This window comes from Dama dama, chromosome 23 (genome assembly GCF_033118175.1).
Source record: "Dama dama isolate Ldn47 chromosome 23, ASM3311817v1, whole genome shotgun sequence".
In the NCBI taxonomy this organism is placed as follows: Eukaryota; Metazoa; Chordata; class Mammalia; order Artiodactyla; family Cervidae; genus Dama; species Dama dama.
The window spans coordinates 57,867,057-57,893,878 of record NC_083703.1 but is presented as its reverse complement, the minus strand read 5'-3'; the positions used below and the strand labels follow the sequence as shown (position 1 = coordinate 57,893,878).

The 26,822-nt window shown below is 56.1% G+C and overlaps 1 protein-coding gene across 1 annotated transcript; it reads left to right on the top strand.

Moving 5' to 3' along the window:
• The first annotated feature begins 5,506 nt into the window (after positions 1-5,506).
• NPEPL1 (aminopeptidase like 1) lies at positions 5,507-22,037 on the top strand. The gene is made up of 12 exons (XM_061126926.1): positions 5,507-5,706; positions 6,371-6,556; positions 7,116-7,286; positions 10,266-10,355; positions 10,802-10,883; positions 12,536-12,678; positions 16,767-16,844; positions 19,386-19,486; positions 19,715-19,838; positions 20,074-20,250; positions 20,657-20,767; positions 21,306-22,037. The coding sequence occupies exons 1-12, from the start codon at positions 5,557-5,559 to the stop codon at positions 21,462-21,464; spliced, it is 1,572 nt and encodes a 523-aa protein (XP_060982909.1). The 5' UTR covers positions 5,507-5,556; the 3' UTR covers positions 21,465-22,037.
• The last annotated feature ends 4,785 nt before the right edge of the window (positions 22,038-26,822 follow it).

The following is a 26,822-nucleotide window of genomic DNA, read 5'->3' as shown; positions in this document are numbered from 1 at the left end:
AGGTAGAACCCAACTCATGGCTCTCATGTTGTGCATTATTTCAGTTGACCCAGCAGACCCTTATGTTGAACAGACAGAAACAGGAATCTTGATGTACATCAGATAGACGACACACACAAAGGAAATTTGGATATATCCATGGGATGCATTCTAAGGACAAGGAAGGGAGAGAGGAGGAAGGAAAGAAGGAAAAAATCTTGAACTTGATGTGGTGGCTTTATCGTCAGAGTGGAGGCTATTTGGTGAGAGTTGTAAAAATGAACAACCGATAATCCCTATAATGCAAATCCTACTGCCCTCCTCTAAGAGGATCAGAAGCAGTGACACCCAGGGAACTGTGAGCACCTCTGGTATGCAGTTCTGGGTTTCTAAATAGAAACTGTTACTTTCTTAACAGCAGTTATCCCAACCAAAAGGTAACAGGGTTCTTTGGAGAAATGACTGACTCTAAACGGGGCACAGAAGGGATAATATGAGTCCGGGGACCATCTTACTGTTCCCAAAAGGGAAGAAGTACACAATGCCCGATAGGAAGATGTGAAAAAGACATAGGAGCCTGCCTGATAGGCGATCACTTGCCTAAATGGAGATGCTTGAGCAGAGACACTGAGAGATACACTTAACTGCGTCCATTGGGCTTCCCTGGTGCCTCAGACAGTAGAAAATCTGCCGACTGTGCCAGGGACCCAGCCTCAATCCCTATCCCTAGTTCAGGAAGATCCCCTGGAGAAGGGAATGGCAACCCACTCCAGTATTCTTGCCTGGGAAATCACATAGACAGAGGAGCCTGATGGGATACACTCCATGGGGTCGCAAAAGAGTGGGACACAACTGAGCAAATAACACTTCCACTTTTCATGGTGGGGGGCAAGGCCGGTGTCCTGGGTTTGCAGTCCCTGTAGTCACACAGACCCCGTTTTGGATTCAGTGCTCTGTCACCATCTTGAAACTCATTTTTGAAAAAGAGGCTCTGCTTTTTTATTTTTGCCCTGGTCCCCACAAATGATGGTGTTCTTTACTCAAGAACACCAGGCAGTAAGTGTAGAAGGGATGAGATAGCTGGAAAATAACCACATTGCAACCAATCCTTGATTCAGGCAGAGATCATTATTGGATTTGAAAGCCGTGGGGGAGAGGTTGTCAGGAAACAGAACATTCTAATAGTCTCAGAGTGTCACTCCATGCATTATAAAGAGGAAGCTGATTTCCATTCTATCAGTTATAAAGGGGCACATTTACCTTTACCGTGAAGAGATCTGGCTGACCCCACTTAAGCCAAGTAAACAGCCTTAGCCAGTAAGGCGAGACGCCTAGGTTATGTGACTCCTGATGGGGTGCCGTGGGAACCGCGGTGGGCATAGTTGCCAAAAACGTTTAACCCGAATCTAATCATAAGGAAGCAATCGGGCGAATCCAGGCTGTGGGACCTTCTGGGAGTCGAGTCAATGTCAGAAAAGACAAAGGCAGGGATTGTTCTGGATTAAAGGAGACCAAAGAGACTTGACAACCCAGCAGAACGCCTGATCCTTATTTGGATCCTGGATTTAAAAAGAAAAGGCCATGAAGGACATTTTGGGGACAATTAAAGAAATTTCAATGTGGACTATATATTAGATAACATTTAGAATGGCCTCAATGTTAAATTTCCATGGCTCTTGTCATCAGGAGGACTAGAGTCCCCTGTTTCTAAGAGATACACACAGGCATTTAGAGTTAAGCGTATGCAGCTAACTTTAAATGATGCAGAGAAAAATACCTATATGTACACAAATACACATACACACACACACATATATATATGAACCTAGGTAAAGGGTATACAAGTTTATTGTACTGGTTTCTCAACTTTCCCATAAGTTCATGCATTTTTCAAAAAAGTGTTTAGGGAAATGTGATGTTTAATGGCAATTAGTTAATTTTTAATCCTCTGAGGATCGCAAATCTTCCAGCTGGCAAGTCAGATGCAGTATTTACTAAATGTTACAGGGAGGCTCCCGGAGCTCCAGGCGTGGTGATGAAGGGCACACACTGGATACAGGCAGCCTTTGGGGAGGTCATGAACAGGTCTCCCACCGCCTTTCTTGGATGGGGGTCACTTTCAGGCCACCTGCCCCATGGAGAGTGGCTGGAGCTAAGCCTTCCTCCATGTCCTCTGGGCGTAGAAAGTAGCAGGTCATTCTCAACCAGGAACAAGCCCTCCTTTGACTTCAGGTTGATCCTGACTGAGGCATGTTCACTGGCTTTCAGTGGCCACAAGGTCAAGTCCAAAGGCCAGGGCTTAGCGTACATCTCAAGGCACACTGTATATGCAGCCATGGAAGCCACGGTGGTTCCAGAATGGCCCACATCTGCCTTCAAGACACACACACACACACGCGCGCACACACACACACACACACACACACACACACACCCCATCCCCAAAGCCTGATCTGGCCTGAAGCTCTTCAGAACTGATACTTACATATTTTGATTTTATATAGATACTCTGGCATGAAATTAACACAGAAATGCACATGTCATACACCAAGAGCCATCTAATATGATGATATGACTTAAGAAATATGTTGTATGGTCTAGATGAACTTATTTGCAAAGGGAAATAGAGACATAGACATAGAGAACAAAGGTATGGATATCAAGGTGGAGAGGAGGGTTGGGATGGATTGGGAGGTTGGGATTGACATATATGCCGTACATTGGAAAAGACTGTGATGCTAGGAAAGATTAAGGTTAAGAGAAGAGGGTGACAGAGGATGAGATGGTTGGATGGCTTCACTGACTCAGTGGACATGAGTTTAAGCAAACTCAGATAGTGAAGGACAGTGAAGCCTGGGGTTTCTGTAGTCAGGGGTTGCAGAAAGTCGGACATGACTTAGCAACTGAACAACCACAAATGTATAAAAAATACATAACTAATGAGAAAAACAACAAAAAAAAGGTTTTAGAATGTGACCTGTACCAAAATCTTCCTAATATGTCCTGGGAACTTTATTCTGATTTCTTCCAGAAGTTTTTAGTCTTTTCATCAATTCCTAAATTAAGTCTGAAGACGCAGTTGAGTTTGGAATGAGTTTCAAGTCGTCAGAAACATGAGTTACTTCTTGGGTTGCATTGAAGAGCCTGGTAAGTTGTTTTAAATTTTCATTTTTTTTAAGAAAATTAAATTTAGGTGAATTTTTCATTGACAGTGAAGTATATACTAAGCCATGGATTAATACCTTCATAAAAACTTATCTAAACAAAGTGGGGCCTGCCTTATTTATGTTGAAGTCTGCAAAGTCCACAGTGAAAAGGGGGGAAAGTACTTTCCTGGAATATAGTTACATCTGTCACAAGCAGCATCTTGAGGAAATTGGCAGGCATGTGAAATGGAGTCATTCCTCAGTGTCTGTTTAGTTTGGATTTCTTCAATTCAGGGGTGGCTTAAAACCAGAATCAGGAATATCTGCTTCTAACAAGCGTCTCCCATTTTCTCTTGCATTGTGTACATAAGTGTTCAATAAATGTTGGTTGGATTGAATCATCTTGTTCACCCTTTCTTGGGGCCATGGGGGTTATTCAGTGTATTCTTAAATATAAAAGAATTCTAAAGGGAAAGGTGATCTCTCTACCAACAGTTTCTCTCTCCCTCCAACTCCCTGTACACAAAAACTGCCAGATCCGGCTTTCTAAAATGTGGCTTGGATCCTCCCTCAGTTTGCAAAAGTCTGTGGATTGAATCAGACTCCCCGTGTTCCCTCCCCATCCCACCCCCCCACGCTCTTCCTGTTCCCTAGTCTCTGAGCTCTGGTTTCAGAGCCCTGTGGACACTGGGTCTGTCTTGTTAGCCTGCAAGTCCTGTTTCACCCATTTGGGCAGGGTTTATGTCCCTCACCTTCTAGGAAATCAACTCCCCTGCAGAGCGCTGACTGCCTGTCTGCAGTGTATTTGCAAACAGAAGAAAGAGTGATAGATCTTCATACATGCTCTTCGTACCCTTTACAAATGTGTGAAAACATTCAGCTGCTGTAAAATCTTTTGAGGAAAATAGGATCCAATTAGCACCGACTTTTGTGTCAGGAAAGCTGAGGGTTTCGAAGGAATTCCTTATACTCGGTCAGAAACTGAGTGCCAAGGCCCTGAGAAAAAGGCAGACACAAAGGCCTGCCTTCAGAAGGCCGGAGCTCTAGTCCAGGGCAATGCTTGGGGCTATGGCTCAAAGCCCAGGGACAGACGTGGAGGGAGCAGACAGGGAAGATGAGAGTGTGGCTTGGAGGTGGGTGGCAGTTCACGGAATCAGGGACACGCTGGGAGGTCAGTGGCCTTGGCTGCCACACTAGAGAATTGGCTTTGCTGTTCTTTAAAGTTGATTATGAAGACGAAATTCTAAATATGAGGATGGGTGCATGGAACTAGCTGAAGTTACAGAGAGGGGTGCCAACGAGGGGCCCTTGAGCAATGAGGATGTGGACACCATGGGGCAACAGGTTTTTTTAAATGACTCCTAGTGGAGGAGCTTCCTCAACAGCGTCCTCACCCGCCGACCCTTGTATCTAAGCCAGGAGCTGGGCATACCCACCATCCACCAGACGCCTGCTAGCTTCATCCAGGTCCTACAGCCCGGTCCAGGGGCCCTCCACTAGCCTTAGATCCTCAGTGAGAGGTGGGCTTAGGGGTCTTGTAAGCCATCAGGTAACCTTCCTCTCTCCCTAAGTGAGTGGGAGGCTACAGGGACAGCTCTCAGTCCACGGTGGGCTGGACAGGCCCCCCGCACCCACCCACAGGTGACGCCTAGCTTTGTAACTGGCCATCCCAGAAGCAGCGACCTGGATGGAAACCCAGTACCCCATGCTCTCTCACATGAAGGTCGGTGCCCAGCAAACAGTGGGGGTCTGAGAACTCCCTGAGTGAGGAGAGGGAACCGTGGAGTCCAAGAATCCCCAAGCTAGTCCAAACTGACGGCGTGTGGTGGGGAGAGGTGTGGGGCGGTTTCCCCTGGACTACCACCGCTGCTCAGGGACCCGGGGGCGGGGCGTGCCTCTCCTTGAGGCTGGGCTGGCTCAGGCCTCACCGAGACTCTGGTCTGGTGGACAGGGCTGGGGCAGACTTGATGTTGGGCCCGCATCTGCTCAGGACCCACTGGAGGTCTGGGCTACCAGGGTCCACTGGCAGCCTGCCAAGGCCGGGGCCCCATCCCGGAAGTGCAGTGCTTCCTCCCTGGCAGCGGGAGGACCAGGGGGTCAGGGCCGGGGCGGGCCGGCCTACAGCGTCTGAGGCCTAGCCGGGCCTGGGGCCTGCCGGGGACGGGGCCTGGTCAGGCCGGGCCTGTCCCGTGCGGTCCGGGGCCTGGCGGAACTCGGGGCCAGCTCCGGGCCGGGGCCTGCCCTCCGCCCCGCCGGCCCGGCGCCCCCTCGCGCCCCGGGCGGGCCCTGCACGTCTCGCGAGCGGCCCGGAGCGGCGGGGGAGGCGGGGCCGGCGGCCGGGCAGGGCCGGGGCGGCGCCGAGGCCCGGCCGGAGCGGGAGCCCGAGCGCGGCAGGCGCGGCGGCCGGGGCGGGGGGCGCGGGTCGGCGAAGATGGCGAACGTGGGGCTGCAGTTCCTGGCCAGCGCCGGGGACGCGGACCCGCAGAGCCGGCCGCTGCTGCTACTGGGCCAGCTGCACCACCTGCACCGCGTGCCCTGGAGCCACGTCCGCGGGAAGCTGCAGCCCCGGGTCACCGAGGAGGTGAGCGGGCCGCGCCGGCCGCCATGCGCCGCCCCGCCGGCCAGCGGAGCCCGGGCGGGGCTGGGCCGGCGGGGAGGCCGCGGAGGCCCCGCCTCGGCCGCCCGGCGCCCCCAGCCCGCCCGCCCGCCGGCCGGGTGCGCCTGGTGGACTAGGCCTGCCGGCGAGGCCCGGGGCCGCCCGCCTCCCGAGAACCCGAGGCGTGGGCTCCCGTCCAGCAGCCCCGCCCGGCGGCCACTTGTGCCCCGCACCCACCCGGGCCGCAGGCTCGTGGGCAGAGCTGGCAGAGCCCACTAGGCGCGAAGGAAGTGCCCTCGAGGGGCCCTGACGCCGCCTTCCGAACCCTCCTTCCGGAACCCTCGTGGCGGTGACGCCCACCCCTTTCCAGGACCCCTGACTGGTCTCACCCCAGTGCCTTTGTGGCAAAGCAGCCCCCAAACTGGCCGTTTAAGTCCCCAGTGCTTAATCCCACAAGGGTGGACGTGTGCCAGCAGACGCACACGCGCTTATCTAGTGAGATGTGACACGTCTTAATTAGGGATCCAGGGTGCCAGGGAAGCTGCAAAAGTGCCCATTTAGCAAGCGATGCCGGCGTCCGCACGCAGTGCTCCTGGCAGGCAGCCGTTTGAAATCTGGTGTCTGTCTTGTGTCTCCCCTTCTGATCCAGCTCTGGCAGGCTGCGCTAAGCACGCTCAACCCCAACCCCACGGACAGCTGTCCCCTCTACCTGAACTATGCCACCGTGGCCGCCCTGCCCTCCCGGGTGAGCCGCCACAACAGCCCCTCGGCCGCCCACTTCATCACCCGCCTGGTGCGGACCTGCCTGCCGCCGGGGACCCATCGGTGCATTCTGGTGAGTGCTCCTGAGAGGCTGGCCCCGCACAACCCCCACCCGGGCTGCAGGTCACAGTGTGCTGGCTGTGCTGGCCGTGACCTGTGTCTCCCACAGCTCAGCCCTCGGGACCCCTGAGCATTCTGGCCACAGTATCTTCAGAGGTGGATATTGCTCCACGTCTGGAGATTGCAACCCCTGCTTTACAGACAGGGAAACTGAGGTCCCAGAGACATAAGCACCCCAGCCCAGTGTGGGTGGCAGATCTGAGCCTCCGACCCAGACCTCCTGAGCCCACGTCCACCGTGCGGCCCTGCACGTCCAGCTGTCGGGTCTCAGGAAGCGGTGGACCACATCTGGCGGCTGACATTTTCTTTGTCCCATCATGGGACCGTGGTTCTGGGGAAGGCCCCTGGGATGAGGCCCTGCTGGGGTATCTCTGGCCAGATTGTTTCCACAGTGGCCTCTGACCCAGCTGTGGGGCCCAAGCACTCCCTGACAGGGGCTCCCATGGGGCGACCCCGGGGTCCCCTCCCCCGCTGCGCTCCCCTCACCACAGCTCTGCTCTCTGGTGCTGCAGATGGTCTGTGAGCGGTCTGACGCCTTCGCCTCCGCCTGCGCCCTGGCCCGCGCATTCCCCCTCTTCACCCACCGCTCAGGGGCATCTCGGCGCCCGGAGAAGAAGACCGTCATGGTGGAGTTTTTCCTGGTTGGACAAGACAACGGGCCAGTGGAAGTGTCCACTTTGCAAGTGGGTGTCTGGAAGCTCAGACCGTGCCCCCTCCGCCCCCCCAGCTTGGGCAGTGCTCTCTCCCCCACACTCCCTGGGAGGACAGGATAGGGCTGCTGCTGCTGCTGGAGAGAGCTGGCCCCCGGGGCCTTTCCAAAGCCAGGCTGCAGGCTCCCTCCCTCAGGGTGGTCTTGTTCTCAGGATTCAGTTCCCTTCAGCCAGTGTTTATGAGCACCTACCTCGCACCAGGCGCTTTCATGTTTTAATACTAATAATCCCGCCCGTGTATATATCACATTACCCTTTATGGTGCACTTTTACATATGTTATTTCATTTGGTCCTTCAAATAATCCTTTTGAAGCGAGGCAAGGCTGGAGGTAATTTCCAGCTTTCAGTCCATGTGTGGGCTGGCTGCCAGGTGACCTCCCAGACCTGTGGCTGTGATTTCGCCCTCCCACCTGCAGCCCCCTTTCCAAATGCCAGACTCAGGTGGTCCTTGCTGCTCCCTCACCCTTCACTCTGTCTCAGGCCCTGTTAGCACCCCCTTGTCCAGTATCTCACCACCTTGCTCTACAAACTTTTAATAACATGGTCTGATTGCTTGGCCTGTCTTAACTCCCTTCCTCACTCAGCCCGCCAGTATGGAGTTTGCCCATCCCCTTCCTGACACGGTCCTCTAGGGGCCAAACCTGCCAGACTCAAGCATTTGTCATCCTTCCTTGAAGAGCCCCCGCCTACCTGGAGCCCTCTCTCCTCCCCACACCCTTTCCACCTGCCAGCTGAGAGCCATCCTCACTTGAGATTGTACATCTGAGTTTAGCCTCCCACTGGTGTGGGAGCCCCATGCCCACCTCCAGAGGGCAGGGACTTGGTCCCATGCATAATAGTCCTCTTGTGTGTGATGGAGCCAGTGGGCTGGTGGGTCTCCCTGGCCCCGACACCCCACCCATCCTACGGTGCCTGCCTGGGACCAGGCAGCAGCCTCCTAATGGCCTGGCTGCCTCAAGATGCCCCTCTCTGGTTCCCGCTTCCCCCAACCTCACGACCAGGGGAGGGCCAGTGCTTCCCGGGTGCTTGTCAGATGTCAGGCTCTGCTCCAAGTACACATGTGCACACACATCTGATTTCCACAACTGCCCCGTGAGGTGGGTCCTGTTATTCTCCCTGCTTGAGAGCTGAGCAGACTGAGGCTCAGAGACACTAAGTGATTGAGCGCAGCCAACCAGCAAGGGGTAGACCTGGGCCTTAACCACAGCTGCCATCCATCAGCCCTCTTTCCCTCCCGTCTGGGATCGTAAGTGTGAGGTTCTGACATCGCGTGTGGCCTTTCCCTCCCACCCAGGTCCCTGTGGCCTCTCATACCCTCCTTCTCTGTAGCATTTAATGGAACAGTGTTGTGAGTCTCTCCTGGACTCACGTCCTTGGACATCTATGGATTCAGAGTCATGTGGAGCCCGGCGCATGGCAGGTGCTCATGTAGACGTGGATGAATGGATGAATGAGTGAATGATGCTGCTTTCTGATGAGGAGATCAAGGCACAGTGAGGTGCAGGCCCCTCCCTGCAGGTGTGCCCTCTCTCCTGAGCCATGGCTGCGCGCGTGGAAGAGCCCTGCGCTCACAAGGTCATGAGGCCAGCACCCTGCCTCCCTTGAGACAACCCTCAGGGTGCTGATGCACTCCCCAGACAGCAGCCAAGGGTCTCTGATGTCCACAGGTGGGGGCCCTCACCCTCCCTGGGGAGGGCTTGCTGCCAGGCTGTGGGGACCACATGGCACGTCTCAGATCTGAGCTGTCAAGTCTCTGCCTCTGAGGTTTAGTGGTTAATTACCTGGGAACAGGCAGGGACCTGGGAGGGGGCTGGGCTGGCATTAGGGACTGAGCACTGCCCTCCCCACTCCTGTGGGCCTGGAAGAGGCAACAAGAAACTGGATGCTGTCCACATCCCCGCCAAACCCACAGTGCATTTCTCTCTTAAGGCAGCCAGGCCCTGGGGCAGGTGCTGGGGGGCCAGGTGAGACAGAGCAGGGAGGCAGAGCTGAGCATCAGGGCTGAGTCAGGTGCATGGGAGCTCTTGGCAGAAGCTTTGAGGGGAGAGAGACATGAGCATGCCCTCTGCACAAGGCCCAGCTGTCTGTGTCCTTCCCTTCTTGCCCTGTGGCCAGAGCAGTGTTGCATCAGGTGCCCAGGAAGAAGGGTGAGGGTCTGGGACACTCCCATGAGGCCCACACGAGAAAAACGCCTCCCCAGCGGGTCCAGGAGCCTTTTCTCCATTGCGAGGCTCCGAGAGACTCCTGGAGCATGTGGCCTTTGAGAAGTACCTCGAAGGGTGGCTGGGACCCTAGCTAGAGAAGCGGGGGTGTTTGGTCTGCCTGGGTAACCATGACACCAGCCCCTCAACAGGGGTTTAGATGCTTGTTTCTCAAACTCCCAGAGGCTGGCCATCCTGGAGCCTAGCAATCCCGGATCAGGGTGGCTTCCACAAGCTGTGTCCTCTTCTTACAAGGGCACTAATCCCATCATGGGGTCCCATCCTCCTAACCTCACTAAAGCCTGAGCACCTTCCCAAACCCTACTGATACCCTTCTCTGGTGGTCAGGGCTTCAGACTCCCATAACAGAGGGTATCACCTCCTCCTGGGAGGGGGGTATCCAGTTGGCAGAGGCTGGACGAGGTGTGCACTCAGGGCCAGGCAGGAGATCACCTGCCACCAGAGTAAGGGGCAGAACAGGAGACAAGGCTCAGAAAGCAAGAAGGGCCCCATGCAGACCAGGAGAGGATACTAGACCAAAGGGCTCCTTTGTGGCTCTGCAGCCATAGGGGTCTTTCTGTAGATGGCTGGGGTCATGGGTACAACTCTTGCTTCCCTTCCACCTGCCCCCGTTGCCCAGCCTCCCCCGGGAGACGTGTGCCTCTGACACTTGTGGGTTCTGGCTGTTGGCAATGAGGGACACCTTCCACCTGTCCCAGGGCCCCAGTGACAGCCTTTTCTTTCTCCTAGTGTTTAACGAGTGCCACGGAAGGCGTGCGGCTGGCAGCCCGAATTGTGGACACACCCTGCAATGAGATGAACACAGACACCTTCCTTGAGGTTCGTGGCCCTGGGGTCCAGCTGGGGTGGGATGGTGTTGATCAACCCCAGGGACAGTCAGGAATCCCAGGGCTGCCAGGGGATGGTCCACAGTCTCTGCACCTCATCTGGGGAAGCCACGGGCCGCTGCAGACAGAGTCCTGCTATCCACCCAGAGGCGAGGGGCCCCCAGGCCTCAGCCGGGGTTGGAGGGAGGACACAACCTCCTCCTTGAGGCCCCCATGCAGGACTCGAGCCATGAGCTACAGGAAATCGCAGAGTTTGGAGGTGATTAAACCTCCTCTCCTGGGTTTAATCATGCTTAGAGCCGAGAGTCAGGGCCTCAGATTCCCGGCCCACCCCTCTCCCACCACAAGGCATCTGCTCACCCCTGTCCCTGGCCTCACCCTCATTTTAAGCCATCTTCACGTGTTGTGTGTTGTTGTTTTTTCCATGAACGCATCCAGGAGATTAAGAAAGTTGGAAAAGAACTGGGGATCGTCCCAACCGTTATCCGGGATGAGGAGCTGAAGGCGAGAGGATTTGGAGGTGGGTGGGGGCCAGTCCTCCTGGGTCCTGGCCTCAGCAGAGGCCTGGGGTACCTGGGGGGTTGGGGGGTTGCCAGGCCACATGTCGTGCTGTCCCGAGCTTCACCCCACAGGAAACCCGCATGTGTCCAGCCCCCAGGCCAGATCCTGGGAAGCAGCCCATCCCCGGGGGAAAGAGGAGGCAGCGATTCAGATCCTGATTCAGATCCTGGAAGCCGCAGGGTCCAAGTCCTTCCCCGTCCGCCCCCTCAGCAGCCTCCCCCGCGCTGCTCCCCTGCTCCCCAGGCCAGCCCAGCAGGGCCTTTCTGTTCCTCGAATACACAAGCTCACATCCCCATCAAGACGTGCTCTCGCGGCTCTTCCTCCCTGTGATACTCTCCCCCAATATGATCTCACAGACCACTTCTTCAGAGAGCCCTCCCTGACTGCCAGGCCCATCCTTCCCACCTCCCAGGCACCAAGGTGCAATGACAACTAGAACAGGGTTGGGAAGGTCACTGTGGTTGTTATCTGTGGCTGCAAAACCAGTTACCCTAGAAGGCAGCAGCTGAAAGCAACACCATCCTTCCCGCGCAGGTCTGTGGGTGGGGAACTGGGTGTGGCTTAGCTGGGTCTGGCCCAGGGTCTCTCCAGGCCTTGATACCTGTGTTAACTGGGGCTGCAGTCATTTGAAGCCTCAACCAGGGCCCAAGACAGGCTCCCAGCAAGGCTCACTCATGGCCCTGCCATCAGGGGCCTAGCTGGCTGTTCCTTATCGTGTGGGCCTGTCCTTGAACAGCTTGTAACGTGGCTGCAGCTTCTCTCAGAGAGGTCTCTGAGCAAGAGAGAAGAAAGCACACAACATAGAGGCCAGTTCTGTTTCTGTAACCTCCTCTTGGACAATTCCTGCCACATCCCGAGAAACTGAGACACGCAGTCCCGCCTCATGGGGGAGGGGAGAGGATCCACGAGTGAGTGGATCATGAGTGCCCAGAGGGGATCCGTGGGGGCTTGTTCGAGCTGCCTATCACAGTCACGTAAGCCAGCTGCAGCTGGAGGCAGTCCTGTCAGGGAACGCATCACAGAGGTGACATTTGCAGCAGGTCTTGCAGGATGACTAGGAGTTTGTCAGGCTGCCATTGCTGGCTCTTGCGCTGGTTGCTAAGATTGTTCGGTTAGATTATCAGGGGGACCTTGAGGCGTGGGCTCTGCCCACAGCAAGCCATGGTTTTCTCAAGAAGCTGGGGCGTGTAAGCTGACAGCAAGGCAGCAGCAGGAGTGAGCTGGGAAAGGGAGGTGCCCGCTGAGTGCATGGAGGGGTCAGTGATGGGAGGGTGAGCAGGGCTGGAACAGCCTTGAAGCATTGTCCAAAATCCCTTCATTCTGCAGTCCTGTTTGCTGCTTTCTGGGAATGATACAATATTTTTTTTTTCCTGAGCGAGTCTTCTTGCCTAACACTACTTCACATAGAACTCAACTGCATCCCCCAATTCCACAGTGGCCAGGAGCAGGAGAGGGCGGGGAACTTGGTTCACATGGCCAGGCTCTGAGGCCCAGAGGAACGCCCACAGGCCAGCAGCTGTTTGTGGGGAGAGCAATGTTTCTGAGGGACTCCCAGGAGTCCTCCACTCGGCCCAGCCTGAGCCTCACTGATGAGTCCTGTGCTTTCCCTAGGAATCTACGGTGTTGGCAAAGCCGCCATCCATCCCCCGGCCCTGGCCGTCCTCAGCCACACCCCAGACGGAGCCACCCAGACCATCGCTTGGGTGGGCAAGGGCATCGTCTACGATACCGGGGGTCTCAGCATGAAGGGGAAGGTGAGGTGCAGGACCAGGGCTGGGGGGATGTGGCAGGGGAAGGGCGGCCCCTTCTCAGGTGTCAGAGGAAAGAGCAAGTTGTTGGGGCATCCAGGAGGGAGGCCCTGGGGCCCCATCCCCTCCAAGGGGCAGACAGTTCATGCCTGCAGTGAGTCAGGACACAGAAAATCTGGAGAAGAAGAAGAAAAGGTCCTAGGGTGATGCCCACTGTCTTTGTGACCATCTGCAGTAAAATATTATGAGCATTATAGTACGGATAAAGAAAACAGTCATCAGTTAACACTTGTAAATAGCATTAAGTAATTTCTGACAGAAAAAGCTGACGCCTCCATGTCGTTCTCTCGTGGTGATGTACGCCAGGGTCACAGCCCTGCCATCCAGCCTTCACTTCTGCCGATTTGTCAGTGACTCTGTCACATTGCTCTTCTTCACATGTTTATGTTCGCTAGATGGAGGTGCCAGGTTTGTCAGTCTCTGCACTCAAAGTTGATCCAAAAGAGCACAATTAACTTTAATTTTGAAGACTTTCTGTCACATGAAGCAACTGATACACGAATACTCAGGGAAACACTGTAACAGAAGGGTCCCTCGGTAGAGACCAAAAAAGACCCCACTTGCCAAGAAAATCCCCAATCGTCAGTGTCCATGTTTCCTGTTCTTTGAGATGGACTCCAGCAGCTTTCAAACATCTGTGGAGTATAAATGTCTTATACAGCACAGCCCTAGTGGTTCCCCTAGACTGGGCAGCAGCATGGCTCACTGCTCCTGGGGTTTATGCCGAATCCACCATCCGAAGGCAGGAACTCACTGTCAGAGGTGCCGTGGACACCGGCCACCACCAGAGCCTGCCTGACTCAGAAGCAGAGTGCTTTGAGGAGTCTGTGCCCCTGGCAGTGATTAGTGTCCACATAGGGTAATGTTTCTGGAAGGAGGAAGAGTTAAGACAGGCAGGTCTGAATCTTTTATTTATATGGTAAGCACTCACTTCAACCAACAACAGGGTTTCTTCTGGAGGAATACTTTTACCACTGATGACAACAAGCAAACAAGCTTTTGTTGTTGTTCAGCTGCTAAGTCGTGTCCAACTCTTTGTGACCCCAGGGACTGCAGCACGCCAGGCACCTTCGTTCTCCACTATCTCCTGGAGTTTGCTCATATTCATGTCCATTGAGTTGGTGATGCCTTCCAACCATCTCATCCTCTGTCGTCCCCTTCTCCTACTACATTCAATCTTTCCTAGCATCAGAGTCTTTTCCAATGAGCCGGCTCTTTGCATAAAATGGCCAAAGTATTGGAGTATCAGCATTAGTCCTTCCAATGAATATTCAGGGTTGGTTTCCTTCAGGATTGACTAGTTAAATCTCCTTGTAGTCCAACGGACACCCAAGAGTTTTCTCCAGCCCCACCATTTGAAAGCATCAGTTCTTCAGTGATCAGCATTCTTTCTGATCCAACTCAGCTTTTAGTCTGGTTTATTATTGTTCTTAAATTCTTAACACCTGGTGTTGACCCTCACCCCACACCCTTGATAGGGGCTGTTGCCCCTTTAGCAGTTGCGTTTTGGGGGGATGGATTTGTGGGCTCATTCGGACATTGGCTTGTTGGAGGGTGGAGTGAGAAGCAGGGCTTCCTGAGGGTTAGTCATTTTGCTGGTGGCACCCTCTCCCAATTTTGCAGGAATAGTCCTGGCTATTTTCAAAGATTTTCAAGGCAAATCAGGATCAGTGTGAATCAAGGGGCCTCAGATATGTTCATCTCAGGACTTCTTCCACTCTGAAAAAGACTGATCTTGAAAGAGATTTTATTTATGAGGGCGATGTCTGCTAGCTGTCTACTAGAAATTAAAACTGGGAAAATTTAAAGATAGTTATTAATTCATTAAAAAGACCAATATGACCCCATTGCATGCCACTGTAAATAATGCAGTCTTATGAATAGAACTGTATTTTCCAAAATGAAAAGAAGAAATTAACCAGAAGAGTGGCACCGTTTTACATTTCTGCAGCTCTCTTTACTGTCTGCCTTAGTGGAAGACAGCTGTGATCACATATCTGCTTCTGCATTTAGTCTTTCGCAATACGTTTTAGTTGAAATATAAAAAAGAAAATCTGGCCCCAGTCCTTCAGCAGTTAGAAAAAGGAGAAGCATTTTAATACCCTCTTCGGGTAACTGAGGGCCTTCTTCTTTGCTATTACACCAAACCTCGACAAGTGGGAGTTTCTGAAAGGTTGGTTATGATGGGGGATCTGAAGCCACGCCTGTGAGTTCTGCCGCAGTGAAATCTGTGGGTCCATCCTGAAGTCTGAATGCATGGTTTTATGATATCACGTATGTGCCATTTGGAAAATACTGTTCACAGAGTTATGCCGAACCTCCAGATTTTGACATCTTTCCAGCATACAATATTTTAAAAAGTCACATTCATTAATATCAGCATCTATCTCATGTAGAAAGTTGAATATTAGGAAACCATCATGGAAGCAGATACAAGTTTTCCAAAATCCTGATTTTTTTTTTTTTGCTTGAAAGCTCCAGTTTTACCAAGTGAGGCCAGCTGTCCTCCTGGAGGTGAGAGGCTCACCCTGGCCATTTTCGAGACAATGTCCACATATACCTGCATCTGGACCCCCAGAATCTGTTAGTGGTTCCCCCCACCCCACCTCCAGGACAGTGTTGTTGGGAGAGCAGAGGCTCGCTGAGCTCGGGACTTGGCGCCCACTCTTGCCTGGGCTCCAGCCGACTGAGCACAGCCGAGCGCCAGGCATCAGGGAGCAAGTGCAGGACCTCTCCCACCCCTTCCATGCCATCAAGACGGTGCTGGGAATGACTCTTCTCTACGGTTGAGGTTTCCAAAAAGTTAATCATTTCACTGCTTTACTGCAAGGAGACTCGGGTGAAATTGGCAGCACCTTATTTCCTAAAGGCCTGGAAATGAGTCCAGTGACCACCAGTTCCCACAGGCACCAGGTCACCACTGCCCCATCCGTATAAACAGCAACCCAACAGTGACAAAGGCACTCCCGTGGAAATAGTTTCTTTGATAAAAACAGGAATGCCAGGTGGGGTCCATGAGGCTGACTCAGTCTATGGACCTGCGTTTGTGGTGGGACGTTTGTTCTGTCTGTGTCCAGGGACACGGGGATTCAGTGGCCATCTCCAGCCATCTTCCATGTGACCTTTCTGCAGGGGGGTTGATTCTCGGTTTGAGACCCCATTATTCCGTTTAAACAATCCCGTGGTTTCTCGCAGGTTAGGTCAAAACAGCTTATTTCCAATAGTGCTAGCTGAGTCATTTTTGCTCCACTTAATTGTAAAAACAGCTCAGTTTATATCTAAAAATACTTTCCATTAAAACTCTCGGCTCGTGTAATCCAATAAGGGCTCAGAAAAATCGGTACATTTCGGTCCCAAATCCTTACATCCGATGACCTGTTGTTAATTTAAAATATGAGCCTGTCAATTAGCATCGAGAGCCTATAAACCGTAAAAGTGCTTAGCTGCCCTCAACTAGTGTATCGGAAATGGTGTTTACTTCTGTGGCAGGAGGACACTTCAGTCTCCAGCGCCTCCCTCCCTAGACCCCGTCACCCAGGAAACGCGAATGCGAGCAGGTGTCAGGCGCCCTCAGGGCAGGAGTGGGATTGATGGGGTCACAGTGACCAGTGACATTTAGGAGGAGCTCACATTAACCTAGATGGGTGGTCAAGGTCGTGACATGGAGGAGCTGCAGACAGACCCCCAGGCTGACTTGGGCACAGCTCAGCCTCTGAGCCAGGCCGCTCTGGAAGCCCCCACTGAATCTCACACAGTTCTGTTCAGTAACCCCCAAAGCTCTGCTCAAGCTGGACGTGCCCCTACCCCCCCCCCCCCCCCCCCCCGCCGCAACCCGGTACATTTGACTCTGGCTTCTCATTGCTTCTGGAGGATCCTCAGGTGACTAGTGGCATTTCCTGGGTTCTGTAGGCACTCAGGTGACTTGGCACCAGCTCCTGTGCCTCTGGGACCCTGATGTGGGGAGTGGGGTGGGGAGCACTGTTGCTGTGGGGTCAGCATCCACTCACCTCTCTCGCCCCTTCCTGCCCCCACAGACCACCATGCCGGGGATGAAGAGGGACTGTGGGGGCGCCGCAGCTGTCCTGGGGGCGTTCAGAGCTGCCGTCAAGCAGGTGAGGGGGGGCCCTGTCTTCCTCCCTGGTCCTCCTCCCCAGAGCCCCCCGAGTCTGCGTGGCTGGCACCATCCCCCTCCACACTCCCGCGCCGGGTCCCTGGGGCCCCCGGGGCTCCTTGCTTCAGTCAGGGCTCCTCCCGCCAAGAGCATCACCCCACCCGGGCATGTCACCTCTCTGCCTGATGCCCACTGGCATCATGGGCCCCCCGCTAAGTCCTAAGAGCCTTGCCTGTCCCGACCAAAATGGGAAGGGCACTGTGCAGCAGGCTGCCTGCCCGCTCACCCCTGGGCTCTGACGCTCAGGGCGGGGGTCTGGGGAGGGGCTGGTTACTGTTTGGTGGAAGAGGTCTGGGGTCTGTCCTGGAATACCAGGAGCGGCCACACAGAGCCCAAACACCGGGGCAGCCAGAGGCCCCCACGCTCCCCACCCAGGACACACAGGCCTCAGAGAGCCCAACAATGGGAACCAAATTCCCGAACTGGGGGCCTGGTCGATAACAGTGTGGTGGCTGTTCCCCACGTTTGCCCTTTGACACCGCAGAGCATGTTTATGCAGCAGAGGCGCTGGGCGCCCTGGCCGTCTAGGTCCGCTCACCTCTCGGCACAGCTGCTTCAGGCACCTCTGAAAAGCCCAGCCCTTCCGGTCACCAAGCATAAGCCCCTCTTCCTCACAGGCACCCCCTGAGCAGCATGCCCCCAGGGGGAGACTTCCAGAGAAAAGAAAAGCAAAAGGATCTTGGCAAATGATTTCTGCCCAGCCACGCCCAAGAGGGGAGCAGAAAGGCAGGAGGGGAGGAGGGGCTCGGCCTAAGGGGTGTGGGGGGGGGGTCTCAACTGTGCTGGGGGGCGTCATGCAGCCGTCGTTCAGCAGCACCCAGCCCACCTGCCCGGATTCATCCAGGCCCGCTACCTCCTCCGTTAATGAGCTCATCAAGTATGCAAGGGACACACCTGGCCTCAGGGGCCGGGGAGCGCTCTGGAAAGGGCTCATGGGGAAGTGTCAGGGGGGCCGCATGGCTGCACTGCATGGTGTCTCAGCTACAGGTTTGGGGTGACTGCGCCCATGTAGGGTCCGTCCTGGCATCTGGACAGGCAGCTGGGCGGTGCCCCAGCAGGTAGGCCCTTGCTATGGGCGAGGAACCACTTGGCAATTAAGTCTGGTTCATCAGCTGGTGGTTGGAAGTGGTCCTCGGATTCCTCCTGCTTGTAGCTCATTTTTTAAGAAAAGGAATGTGCCTCAATTTGAGCCCCAAAGTTCATGATGAGGGTCGTCACTCACAGAATGAAATAAGAGTCCACACCAATAGGAACAGGTCATATCGTCACAGTGGCCTCCCAGAGGCAGGCCTCCTGGTGCTGTTGCTAACAGCGAGGCAGAAAGGTGGGAAACCACCTTTTGGCAAACAACAGCATAGTAATTGTCTTAGGTGAGCATGATCAACAGATGGTAACATCAGAGTTGAGTGTGGTGGGCGTGGGAGTGAGGAGTGCACCCATACAGCTGTTTCTGTGGCTGCCCTGAGGGACCCTGAGGGGTGGGGGGTCACTGTGCCTCCATGGATTTAGTGTACTCAACCTCAGTGTAGGTACAGGGTGACAGCAAAGGGTCAAGGTCGTCAAAGTCAAAAGCCCAACCTCAAAAGCTAAAGATCAGCAGGTTTGTATGGTTAGGGACTGTGACCGTTGACCACATTGTATGGATAGGAGGCGGGAGCTTAGCACGGCCCTTGGGGAGCTGCCGGGCCCAGACTCGAACCCAGCAGGCAGCTCCGCTTCTGGGGTACATGCTGCATCGCCTGGTCTCTGTTGGGACCCTGCCCTAGGACCCACCACCAGGATGGTGGGGAGTGCAGGGGGCTGTGATCCCTGCTCCTTGGACCTGTCTGTCTGTCTGTCTGTCTGTTGTGGGTCAGAGAGCTCCAGTCGGTCACCATCCTTCTTGCCCCTAATGCTCCCAGCCTATAACTGGAGCCTCTGCGCTGGTCCTTCCAGGGTTTTTTTTTTTTTTAATTCATTTATTTTAATTGGAGTCTAATTACTTTACAATATTGTGGTGGGTTTTGCCATACATTGACATGAATCAGCCATGGGTGTACATGTGTTCCACATCCTGACCCTCCCTCCCACCTCCCTCCCCATCCCGTCCCTCAGGGTCATCCAGTGCACCAGCCCTGAGCACCCTGTCTCAGGCATTGAACCTGGACTGGTGATCCATTTCACATATAATAGTATACATGTTTCAATGCTATTCTCTCAAATCATCCCACCCTTGCCTTCTCCCACAGAGTCCCAAAGTCTGTTCTTTACATCTATGTCTGTTTTGCTATCTTGCATCGTTACCATCTTTCTAAAGTCCATATATATGTGTTAATATACTGTATTTGTGGTTTTCTTTCTGACTTACTTTGCTCTGTATAATAGGCTCCAGTTTCATCTACCTCATTAGAACTGATTCAAATGCATTCTTTTTAATAGCTGGGTAATATTCCATTGTGTATATGTACCACAGCTTTCTTATCCATTCTTCTGCTGCCTCCAGGGTTTCAAAGACACCCTCCATGCAGTGTTCTGCTTGGCCGAGAACTCCGTGGGGCCCAACGCCACAAGGCCAGATGACATCCACCTGCTGTATTCTGGAAAGTAAGGCCAACCCCGCCTGCCCACCTCACAGCACTCACCCCATCATGCTGTCCTGGAGCCCCGGGTGCCTGCGATGGGGGCTGGGTCCCTCTTCGAGGTTTCGGGGGCCCACGGGGTCTGGGGACCCACCCCCTGCTCAGGGGGCCAAGCCCTTCCCAGCCTTTAGGCACTGCACTGCAGCTGAGGACAGGGAGGAGGGGCTCTAAGTGGGGTGTCTGCTGTCCCCAGGACTGTGGAAATCAACAACACGGATGCCGAGGGCAGGCTGGTGCTGGCAGATGGCGTGTCCTACGCCTGCAAGGACCTGGGCGCCGACATTATCCTGGACATGGCCACGCTGACCGGAGCTCAGGTGGGCCCCACTGTCCCTTCTGCTTCGTCACCAGGTCAGAGCTTGTCTGTGAGGGTGCAGGCGCGCAGGGCCCATGGACCCTGGAGGGAACGTTAGCACAGGGCCCCCATGGGGCGGTGCTCAGGCCCTCTTTCTCGGCCTCTCTCTCTGACTTGCTTTCTGTTGGCCTCTCTTCTGTCCTCGGTGTCCCCCAACCCATCACGTGATGCTCTCTACATCTCTCCCGCATCCCCAGGGCATTGCCACAGGCAAGTACCACGCAGCTGTGCTCACCAACAGCGCCGAGTGGGAGGCGGCCTGCGTGAAGGCCGGGCGGCAGTGCGGGGACCTGGTGCACCCGCTGGTCTACTGCCCAGAGCTGCACTTCAGCGAGTTCACCTCGGCTGTGGCCGACATGAAGAACTCAGTGGCGGTAGGTGTGAAGCAGGGTGGACCTAGGTCCCCCTGTGAGGCCCCAGATCTGGGCTCTGAGCAGGGGAGGGGAGAAATCAGGGGAGGGGATGGCCCTCTCACTGGTCTCCCTGCAGCATGTCCATTCAGCAGGCGCTGGGGCATCCTCCCCACTCTGAAGTGGCCCATCAGGTCTATGACTGGCTTCCCCTTTGCCCCCAGGGTGAAAGCAGACCCATTAGCCCAGCTGCCAGGCCCTTGGGGACTGTCACTGCTGCTCTCCACGCTGGGCCCTCCACCCCAGGCCCCTTCTTGCAGACACCGGGAGAGGTGGTCACTGAGGATGGGGGTCAGGAGGGCGCAGGGTGTCCACCGTGGCCACCCCCGCCATGGCTGGGGTGGAAAGTCACGACTGCCTTCTACCCCAGGACAGGGACAACAGCCCCAGCTCCTGCGCTGGCCTCTTCATCGCCTCACACATTGGCTTCGACTGGCCTGGGGTCTGGGTCCACCTGGATATCGCCGCGCCTGTGCACGCCGTGAGTCCGGGGCACGGGGGTGCCCTTGCCCACCCCACCCTTAGGCCTTCCTTGGCCGGCCAGCCACTCTGCTTCCCTTGCCGGCCCCTCCCCGCGGGTCTGGCTGCTCCCACTCTCTCCTGCATCCAGAGCCCCTCTCTGGCTCCAGAGCACAGGCTGAGCTCATCGGAAACATTCTGTGTGAGGGTCACATGGCCAGCTGTGGTCCCCCCTGACCTCTGGTCTCCTCATCCCTGGGAACAGTGTGACTGCTGTGTGCAGTCCTTCCCAACCCGCCTGTCCTCGGCAGGAGGCCCAGGGGCCCTGGTCTCACCCTTTCCCTCCCGAGGAGCCAGGCGGGAGGAGGGGGGAGGGGAGGAGAACCAGGGCTGTGTCCACCAGCTCGTCCTCCACCGGCTCTAAGTAGAACAAGACAGGGAAGGGGGCTGGGGGGGTACACAGGGGGTCAGACGCCCTGGTCCGAGAGCCCTCCCATGGTGGCGGGTTTGCTGGGGTAGGGGGGCTCTGCCACACAGCTTTCCGCTATCTTCACCCACAGGGCGAGCGCGCCACAGGCTTCGGTGTGGCCCTCCTGCTGGCGCTCTTCGGCCAGGCCTCCGAGGACCCTCTACTGAACCTGGTGTCCCCACTTGGCTGCGAGGCGGACGCCCAGGAGGGGGACGCGGAGAGGGACTCCAAGAGGCGCAGGCTCGTGTGACGCAGCCGCCCTGCCCGGTGACACTGGGCGCTTTACCTCACTTTGCACTGATTAATTCTAAGCAATTGGAAGATTATACCTTAAGATGAGCTGCGGTTTGTTTTGTTTTTAGTTGTCATGGTGACGGAAACAGCTCCTTCTTATGTCTTAGGAGACAGCTCAGGGTTCAGGGGGCCCAGGGAGGGGTGAGTGGGCAGCACTGGGCTTGTTTTATGTTTGATTCCCCTCCAGCTTCTGCAGACCATGCCCCTCCCTGGGACCCCTGCACGACCCCAGGGCCCCAGGATGCATGCGCAGCCCTGATGCTCTTGGCAGCGTGGCCCTCAAAACTCCCGCCCCTGCCTGGGGCCCACGGTGGGTGCCGGTGGCCCCGTCTGCAGCCCCAGGCCCCGCACATGACACCCACATTGCAGAGCACCCAGGCCCCACTCCAGCTGGGGCAGCCCCTGCCTCCAACAGACCACCCCTTTGAAAGGATGGGGCGACTTGGTTCAGGTTTTAAGGAGCAAGAGGAATGTCTACTCGGGCCCCTTTGAGTTCACTGCAGGTTGAATTAAACATGGCTAAACCACATCACACCTCTGCCTCTGTCTCCTTTGTCCAGCCCATTTTAGAAAGCAGCCCAACAACCTGCCCATGGGTCTGAGGCTCCGGGTGCCACCCTCTCCTCCCAAACCAGCACCTACTTTTGAGGTGAATTTGCCAATCTCATTCCTGCAGATGAGAGCCCGGGGCCCTCGGGGCCAGCTGGGCACTGAGGTTCAGAGTGCAGGCTCTGGAGGGCGGGCACCTCGGACTTTCCCACAACCCGCAGTCTGCAGGGAAGGTGTTCTGACCCCCGAGCACGACACAAGACAAGTGTTACATGGGGTCAACCGAAAGCCCCCTGGGCAGGATCCTAGGAGCTGAAGGGCACAGCCTGGCCAGGTGTCAGGGAGCCCCCAGCCTGGGCCCCGCAGAGGAGATCCAGGACTCTGGCTCCGCCTGGCATGGAGCCAGCACCTCCTCTGCAGGCGACGGGAGGACAAGAACATGGCTGCAGGCCACACGTCTCCTGGCTGTGTCTGGGCTCCTTGACCTTGCACCCCTGCCCAAGGCTCCCTAAACTTCAAGTCCCTTCCCCTGCCCTGAAATCAAGGTGACTCTTTCTGGGCACGGTCCCAAGCATGTATTTATTAACTGCCTGCTGTGTGCACAGCCCCAGGCTGGGCCTGGAAGAGGCAAGCGGCAGTCCCAGGGCCCCCACCCTGTCTGGGAAAGCCCTGGCCCGACGTGTTAAATTGCAGTAATCATGGTCACGAGGCGGTCAGTGGGCTCAGAGAGGCACGGGGGCCGGAGGGGCCAGGAGCCTTCATGGGTCATTAGCGTGCTTAATGGCCTTGGTGTTGGCAGCTCAATCCAGCTTCTCCCTGAGAAGTCCTGAAGGAGCCAGAGGTCACTGAGGTGGCCCAGCTCCTTCTCCTGGCAGCTGGCACTGTCCACACCCCCTGCAGGGGCTACAGGGAGCCGGGGACTGAGTGTCCCTTGTGCGGGCACAAAGGGGGCCTCAGGCCCCGGGGACCCAGCTGGGCAGCAGCTGCAGGCCAAGGGCCTGGCACTGGGGGGACGCAAGGCTGCGGCAAAGACCCTACTTCTCTGAGGCCAAAGGGCTTGAGGACACAACAGCTGCTTCCAGCCGCTCCACTGGAGCCCCAGCAACAGGGTTGGTGGGGGGCAGGCAGGGAGTGGGTGGGCGCTGGCGCGTCCACTTGATCATGGTCTCGGGCGAGCGGTATAGGAAGGTGAGTCTGGCGAACAGCTCCTGCTCCAGCTGCAGCTCACCCAGCTCATGGGCCAGGAAGATGTCTGTGCAGAGCCCTAGCACATGGTCCACATCAGGTAGCTGGTCATACATGATGGAGCAGGCAATGCCGAGGAAGTGGTCTCGGATGAACTTGGCTGCAACCATCACCACCGACACATAGAGCCCGACAATGCTAGGGGGATGAGGGGGCGTCAGCACTGCTGTCCCAGGAGAGGAGGGCACAGCCCCTACTCAGCCTGGTGGGATAGAAGTGCGAATGCTGACCACTCGCAGCCTCCACGACCTCTTGTGGGTGGGGCTGGGGTTCCAGCCCCGACCTGGGGTTGGAGGGCCGGATGACACATGACCCTACAGACAGGAATGAGGGGTGGGACAGTGGGAATGCCCGTTTCTGCTAGCAGCTTGTGTGACAGTAAGTCACCATCCTGGTGTATTTCTGGGGCCAAGGGAACAGGGACTTGTGCCTCCTGTCCCAGGCAGTTCTGGTGAGCAGGGGTAAGAAGGGGCAGAAAGTTCTGAAGCCTCCGGGCCACAAGGCAGGTTCTTGGGGCCTGGGGAGCCTTACCCATATCCTGCCAGGAAGCCCAGGCTCTGGGGGCTGACTTTGTCATTAAAGATGACGAGCTCCAGGTCCTGACTGCAGCCCCAGCTCTGGTCACAGCCTGGCCACCACTCCTGGACCATCCACCACTCAGCTGCTGGGCTGTCCACGGGGGCCCCCACCGGCCTCAGCTGCTGCAGCTGGATGGTGGCGTTGCGGAAGAAGGCCAGGCGGTCCACGTCCCGTGGCCTGTGGGAGTGGGCTGTGTAGGAGAGGCAGCGTCAGGCCCTGGGGACGCCTGCAAGCTGGGAAGACCCCATGTCACCCGTGACGACCACGTCAGGGGACTTGCCTCCAAGGGGCTGGGATGGATGCTGACTGAGCAAAACCTCTGACACTCTCCCACCCTCCCTGCAGGCAAAGCAACCTCTGCTTAGACGCAGCCTGGCCCCTTGCCCCTAATGCACTCCTTCTTCCTGCCTTATTCAGGGGCCCCCATCTGGAGGCCCCCTCCCCAGCAGCACCTCCCGAGGAGCCAGTGTTCAAGGTCTCCCTGGGAGGGTCAGCCTGGTCCCCTGGTGCATACCGATGCCCCTCCCTCAAGGGGTTCTGCCCTCCCCCCAACTTCCCCCCACCCCATGAGCACATCCGTCACCCCAGCAGCCCCTCCTCCAGTCCACACTGGTTGAGCTGGAATTTGCTGCTGAGATGCTCTGCCCAGAACCCCTGTTCGTACTGTTCTCGGGTGAATTGATTTCAACGGTTTTGTTTATTTGTTTGTTCTTTAACAAAAGGTTGTTTTGGTTTGAGATTCAGCAAAAACACACGCCGCCTTCTGCTTCCTCTCCATTCAGGATTCAGTAAATTAGCTGTTTTCCAGTCGGCTTCGAGGCCTCGCCTCAAATGAGCCTCCAGCGAGATAATGCATTTAAAAGCCCTTGGAAAAGTACCAGGTCCCACGCACATTGGAGACAGTGTCAACCTGCCAGTGGCTGGCTCAGCCCTGCACCCCAGCCAGGCAGGCTCACGGGGGGGGCCCTGCTTAGGCCCACCTACAGAGCTCAGGATGGGGGGGAGGGGGAAGCTGCCCTCCCCCGCCTTCCCTGGCTGCACCATCTGGGGGCAGGGATGCAAGGTGGGGGTGGATCCTTACCAACTTCTAACCGGTGGGCCATTTTCACTTCAGTCCCCTCTGTGGTCCTCAGGGCTTTGGGAATAAGGCCAGGGAGCATTCTTCAGGCAGGAAAACAAAGTCAAAAAACTCAGAGTTCTGGTTTACATTCACCGACATTTAGTGCAATTCAAACATGGTGGGGGGGCCGCTGTCTGAAAGCGGGTCTTCCTAGTGGCTGCATGGGAAACTCCGTGGCTCAGACACCTCCTCCTCCCCCTCCCCCAAGTCCACTTAGTTCCCCCAACTCTGTGACCTTGGACTTCTTATCATGCCTGACTCCCCCGCTTTGCTAACGGGTTGGGTGAGTTTCTGTGGCGTCCACAAAGTTGGTCCAGTGCGGGGACCGCAGGAAGCCAGCTTCCTCTTCCAAAAGTATTTATTAAGTGCCACCTGTGTGCACCCCTAAGAAGCTCAGTCTCTTCCCGACTGACAAGCCAGAGCCAGCCTGTGGGAGGGGGCTGGGCTGCATGAGGCCAGAAGAGGCCTCCAGGCCAACCCCCAAACACTCTGCTTCCTTGTACCATCCATGGAGATGTCATTAGCGACTAATAGACGAGCATTTTGTAAGCAACTTGCCTCGTGCAGGGCAAATTATCTTGTTCCCACCCAGGGGTGCAGAAGCTAGTGTGTGTGTGCGCACACATGTGTGTGTGTGTGTATGCACGGAGGGGACACCTACACAGGCTCTTTCCGGATGAGGCTGAGTGTGTACACCAGTTGGTCCCGTATATCCGCGTCTGTGTAACACACCATGTGTTTGCCGGATGCTTCCACATTCTTGACCAGAGACACATTCCTGAGGGTGGAGGGAAAGGAGAGAGGAGGCTGAGAAACAAACTGGTGGGCACGTGGGGCAGCTTCCCTCTGGTCCGGCTGCCTGCGCTCCCCATTAAGATGCGCTGAGTGACCCCTCTCCCACCACTAAGATGCATTGAGTGACCACCGTGTTCATCTTCGGCCCTGAAGCCAGAGGAGAGGGCGACAAAGGGCCCTGCCGTCGGGGAGACTGGGGTCTTCATCAGGCAGCACCCACCCCCTGCCCTCTGCACATCCATCTTCCATCCGGGCCTCACCCAGCCCTGGATTTGCACCTGGGTAGGCGCCGTGGCTCTGCACGGCTGAGCATCACGGAAGGCCCAGGAGGCCGGCAGGTGTCCTCCTGCTCCCTCCGCCCAGGGGCTGCTGGGAAGACGCCAGGTGGGTGCTCGACACAGAAGGACAGTGGAAAAGCCAGGCTGCCTGCCTCGGCCCCTCGCTGGCCCCCGAGCCTCGGTTTCCACCTTGTCTGAAGGCGGGGGAGGCAGAAGCAGAGCAGGTGCTCTGAAATGAGGGTTTCCTGGCATTTAGACCACAGGAGGTGGCCTGGCCACATTTCACGAGACACGAACATCCTCAGCAGAGGGACCCCATCACCTGTGGGAGCTGCTATCCTCCGGGCCCATGGCAAGAGACAGCACAGAACTCAGACGCCCTGCATCCCTCCCTCTGGCCAGCCGTCCTGGGAGCCTTGGGGAGAAGGTTCAGAGTGCAGGGCCCTCCAGCCTCGGCTCTTGGGGGCTTGTGAGGGAGTTTTCAGCAAGCAAGCAAACACGCCTAGGGTTAGACCTGGTGAACACAGTCCCGCAGGCCTGCTGGGCCCCAAGGACGGCGTCATTTCCTCCTGTGGATGGAAGACAAGGCAGCCCCGCTTCCTCCCCAGCTCTGGCAAGGAAACGTGCTATAAATAATCAGCCCACAGAAGAGAGTCATGGCAGAGAGGATGGTCCAGCTCTGAGAAGGGTCTGAGGAGAGGGCCAGGTGGGAAGGCTTGCCCAGAGGAAGTGCTGTCTGAGCTGAGAT